The sequence below is a fragment of the Atta cephalotes genome, assembly GCF_000143395.1.
Source record: "Atta cephalotes unplaced genomic scaffold scaffold00048, whole genome shotgun sequence".
NCBI classification, from domain to species: domain Eukaryota; kingdom Metazoa; phylum Arthropoda; class Insecta; order Hymenoptera; family Formicidae; genus Atta; species Atta cephalotes.
The window spans coordinates 1,337,063-1,342,616 of NW_012130112.1; the positions used below are offsets into that span (position 1 = coordinate 1,337,063).

Sequence of the window (5,554 nt, forward strand, 5' to 3'; positions counted from 1 at the left end):
TGTTAATAACTTAATAAATTTAACTTAATAAAAAATAGTTAATCAATATACACGAATAAAAATGTAGATCTTTTAGATGATAGCATTACTTACTTTTATCGAATAAAGGGTAACATTAAGAAGCGTCGGATGTTGTTCGATTACTACAAATTCAACTTCACGAGGTACATAACCATTCGAAAATACCTAACAAAAATATGACATACTCAATGAGAAATGATAATGGAATCGACATTGAATCAACATCGATTTCATTGTCATTTCTCATTGGATCAGATTTAACATGATATAATGTGGGTAAATACTTAAATAGCACAGTCTTATTTTATAAGTTCTTATTTTATCATAATTTTAGCATTCTAGTAACGTAAGACAATATAATAAAAAAATGTATCCAACAGATTATTATCATTTCGTAACGTACCTCTAACTTGTAAACACCAGGCAAAAGAATTCTCCAAAATTCACCATATTTCGTTGTTGAGAAACTAACATCTCGTGATTTCACTTTAACGGAAGCCCTTTCGATAGGATTACCATTTTCATCGATAACAAAACCATGAACACCTCTGTGAGCCTCTGCCAGAAATTTGATTAAAGACTAAAAAAGATAATAAAAGGATAATAAATGTATATTATTATTTTTTAAAGAATAGAACACGTATTTGAATACAAAATAGAGACACTCTGAAAAATAGTGGTATCTACATAATTTTTACTGTGTTGATATTACCTAATATTAACAATATGATGTGATGGATTTAACACCAGGGTTTTTAATTCATACAATGGTATTGATATAAACACCAGAGATTTGAAATCCACTCCATGTTGGTAATAATATTAATACATACTAGCACAGAGAGAATTGTAGACACTGCATGGGTATTAAATCCACTAGAAGTGTCATTAAATTCACACCGATATTTTTTAGAGTGTATGCAGTAAGGCCAAAAATCAGATATCGAATCGAATCTGTGTTATTCTTTTTTCTCTCTTTCTCTCTCATTAAGCTGTACATATATGATCTTTATTTTCCATCTCACTCCACAAAAGCCACTCACCGCTCGATTTTCCGCCCAGTAATGTGGTAGATCCGCGGCTGGTGGATATTTGCAGCAAGAAAGTTCCAAGGTGATCTCCATACAACCGTTCCACACGTAGTTGAAATCTTGCATTCCACCAGTAAGCGGATACCATTCGGCGCCATTAGTAATTCCACGTTTAAATGCGGGCTGAGACGGAGAGCAGGGTAATCCCTGATACATAGATCCGTGATTTCGAGAATACGTCAACGATAAATGTTGAAATACGTCGTCATCCGGCGAGACGCTCGGCGTCGACGTGAAACTCTGAAACACTATTCTCTCTATATCATACTGTTACGGCAGTTTAAACGTTAGATCCAATATAGATAGAACTATATATCCAATATAGATAGAAAACACGAAGATGATTTGTGTAATCTGCAAATTGTCTCAGAATGTCCATTAGACATTCTTTTTAAATCTTTGGCTCTGACTTCTCAATGAAAATGTTTATAACTTTATCGCTTTTTTCTTTTTATTTTTCTTTCTTTTTCTCTTTTTTTTTGTTGAGAGCAAAATTGTACAAGATATATGTTTCATGCCATGTGCATTCTAATTGTGCATTCAAATATTTCATTTTCATACGTTCACTAATATAGTTAAAAAGTAGTTATTTTCTTAACATAATTTTCGTAAGAAACTGTAAACTTCATCATTTATCTTCTTTTCAATATTACATTCAAATCAATCAAAAGTAACTTCGTACTTTTGAAATGTTTCTAACGTTTTGCAAGTAAATGATAAAGTAAATAAAGTCGCTTATACTAATAATAAAAAATAATCATACACATATTGCACAATACCTGCACATAGTGGCGCCGATCGACATATTCCTGATGGCATGAAAGTTTACATAATATATCATAATAATTTCAGAGCCGTATACAACTATATAGTCATAGCTGTCTATAATCTGTCTATTAATTGCAATTGTTTAATACAAATGGAACAAATTTTAAATCGAACCAGTTGAAATGCTGGAAGAATTGCATCCAAAAAATAATAATGCTGTTCTTTCCTTTTCTTGTTTTTATCTTTATTCGTTTTGCTTTTTTTTCAGAATCACATCTCGCAAAGAGGACGATCGTGAGAGGATACGACAGAGCGGAGTATCACGACTCTGTATGATTCCGTGGCTCGGAGTTGGATCGAGGACGATCGAGCGAGCCACGCTGCCCGCCTTTTAACGATTTTAGCTCCGCGTGCGAAACGATAACTGAACCAAGGTGATTTAACTTACGCGAATTTGGGGTATTGTCGAAGGGATAACTGGCCACGAGCGCACCACCGTGCAGACTGCCCGAGAGCACGAACTGAATCTTCGAGACCCATTCTTTAACGGCTTCGGTCTCCGGCTGGCTCTTTTTATTGTTTTGCTTAAAATAGTCCGGGAAATTACGGTTTAGGTCAAAGCCGCGCGCGTTATACCTGTATAATCATACATCGAATCGTAAAAGATGAGAATTAGAAGCTAATTAATTTGTTTTGCGCAAAGCGATTAAAAGACGGATTATATCGCAAAGCGTATTTAGACGCTTCAAGATATATTTCCTTTAGCAAAAACAGAAGTGTTTAACGACATATTTGTCGATGCTCCTGACGATTATTCATTTAAGTATTTTATTCGGTCTATGACTACTTTGAAATATTAAGCGCAAACCTTTTAATTTTACGTTTTTTAAATCGAAAGAAAGTCCCTTTGAAAGGAATATCAAAAAAGACTGTCTCAACGTGTTCAACGTCAGACAATTAGGTTTGAACTAAAAATTTCATCGTTGATTAGTGCAACCTGACCTGATTGGAAAAATAGAAATGATCAAAAAATAAGTTGAATAAATATAAATCATTTATATCAATATCTAACCTGCCTTGACCACCATCACAACGTCCCTCTTTAGAGACTTCAAAACCGTCAGGATTCATTGACGGCAAAATATGAATTCTTGTATTGTCCAATAACCATGTAATATATGCGTCTGATCCGTACGATGTCACGAGAAACTAGAAGAAAAAAAAGAAAAAAGAGATACATTTGTAAGAAACATCCTAGCAAATACTAAATTATAACTGTAATATAACACACGTAATATAACACGTGTCATTACAATTATATTGTTGAATGGGAAATTACAACTAACATATACGTTACATGTAACTTGTTTGCTGGGATATACCATTTCGATGTCGAACGTAAATGAATTATTAATATTATTATTCACACATTATTTTTAATTTAACGTCATCAGTTAATATCGATCGATTAATTTATAATTACGAATTATTATTATTTGCAATTATTTGACTAGATAAAATCTCTTATTCGAATAAATCTTTTTTTCAAGCGATGTATAAGTGATGAATCAAATTGTAAGAATGTAACATACGCGCATGTGTTATTCATTATTGCGAATAATGACGTGGAAATTTCAATGCTTGACATAATTACGTACGTGAATAAGATGTAGCATTAATTCGCGTCCCACAGCTTCATTTCCATGTATGTTAGCGATATACTTTACATCAGGTTTTCCAATCATGTGCTCGTAAGGTGAGGACGAAACGACCATTACCCATAAATCTCGACCTATCGCATAAGTAACGCTTGATTACAACATATATATTTCAAATGTAACAATATCAAAATTCCGAAGATGATAAATTAAAAAATATAAATGATAAAACGGATAATTAAGAATTGACACAATAAACGGTGCGTAATTAGCTCTACAAAATTTTATTCTACATAATAAAAATGATTAAATTGTTATGTTTACGATTTTAGCTTTCTTTAGCAAAATTGAGACTCTTAACAACAATCCATGTAGTTGTAGTTAAATAAATGAGTTATTATATTATAATAAGTGATGTTAATTCGGTCGTAATCACTGTGCGGTAATCATTTCTCCATTAAAGATCTCATCAGTTACAAGGCTGAATGACTAAAATCTTTAAATTACACTGCATTTAATGAAGTAGGTGAGAAACTTAATTGAGAAAACGAAGGCTCAACTCATAGTGATGTGGACTTCTGAACATAATTCACATATATTTCTATCAAGATGGTAATACTGTAGTAAAAGGAAACATAGTCACTGAGTAAAAAATTGAAAAAATAAAAAACGGTGTTTTACCACTGTCCGAACTAATTAAAGTAATTAAGATATCGAGGATATATCAATGCGAATGTTGAAATTCAACTGGCATGTGTAAGATAAAATTTTTTAAAGTTAATTGCGCACCGTTCACTGTCAACTGCCTGTTTGTCATTTATTTATATGTTTTAAAGATATATTGTATTTAATTTCTTCTCTACATTAATATTGTTACTTGAATGTTAAAATGTATAAATGAAACACCAAACGAGACAGCGTCCTCTTTCAGAATACTATTTATTGTGATCTCAATTAGCATTGTAAGAAGATAATATACCTTTCACCGACTTTCCTATTGAATATAGCGCAGTGAGATTTTGAAATCGAAGGGACGTCGCGCGAAGAAAGCGGCTCATCTGTTCGTAATTGTGGTACTTGAACTCGATGTTATACGGTTCCTCATACATTAAGAAGCGCGGATGATATAAACGAGGTACATCTTCTTTGGTATGGAATTGCATTCCACGAATATTCCCATAAATGAAGATGAGAAAAAGTAGTATGCGATACATTCTGCAACAATATCAAATATACGAATACGAGAGAGATATACTTGTTAATTAGAAATTCTTTAAACTTAAGAATCCCTTTCATTCTCTGAGTGTGAACGAAGTTCACTACGCCTAAGTAACTAATAATAAGTATAAATATATAGCTATCAAAGAAAAAGAGAAAGAAAAAGAGTGAAAGGGCACAATATAAAAATTTATACAAAAGTACTTTGTGTATATATAAATTGTACAAAGAGCAGAGATGTATACTTAATATTTTATACATTTTCAATAAAAATATTGTAATCTTCGTGCATCGAAAATATGCGTACAATGAAACATGAGAAATATAATATTTATTATCTTTTTTTATGTGAGAGCCAATACTTTAAATTATAATATCAGCTCTATTTTATATATATATAATAATAACTTATAATAGGTGATACAAAATCCAATTATTAGAATGTTGTTCTTAGAACATTTACATTACCTGATTGTTGAAATGTATCAGCACTGAAGAGATCACACCGTGGAATCCGTAGAATCCGATCGTAAAATCAACGATTTTCCGCGTTCGTGTGCGCGCAAAACTATCTGCGAAAGCGATACGCGAAGCAGTATATGTGAGCGACGAGTTTTTTCAATGCTATTTTTCCCGTTATTTCTCGTGTCAAGTCGTTTATATGGAGATACACGGTGCCGGCGAAGAGGACAAGGACAGAAACACTTTTTTTAAATCATACGTGATCACGTTGGCGCATGGACAGTGGAATGACGGTCGGCGTTTGTGAAGTCATGAAGGAAGAAACGAAAGAAAAAA

The 5,554-nt window shown here is 32.6% G+C and overlaps 1 protein-coding gene across 1 annotated transcript in view; it reads right to left on the reverse strand.

Annotated features, from left to right (window-relative positions):
- Positions 1–4,752, reverse strand: part of LOC105622717 (carboxypeptidase M-like) — a 10,167-nt gene extending 5,415 nt beyond the window's left edge. Inside the window, exons 1-7 of the mRNA XM_012204130.1 lie at positions 4,518–4,752; positions 3,539–3,672; positions 2,953–3,089; positions 2,329–2,516; positions 1,065–1,360; positions 425–601; positions 94–186 (exon numbers count right to left, since the gene is read on the reverse strand). Of these exons, the coding sequence (XP_012059520.1) occupies positions 94–186; positions 425–601; positions 1,065–1,360; positions 2,329–2,516; positions 2,953–3,089; positions 3,539–3,672; positions 4,518–4,752 (1,260 nt within the window). The remainder of the gene's footprint in view (positions 1–93; positions 187–424; positions 602–1,064; positions 1,361–2,328; positions 2,517–2,952; positions 3,090–3,538; positions 3,673–4,517) is intronic.
- Positions 4,753–5,554: the final 802 nt, after the last annotated feature.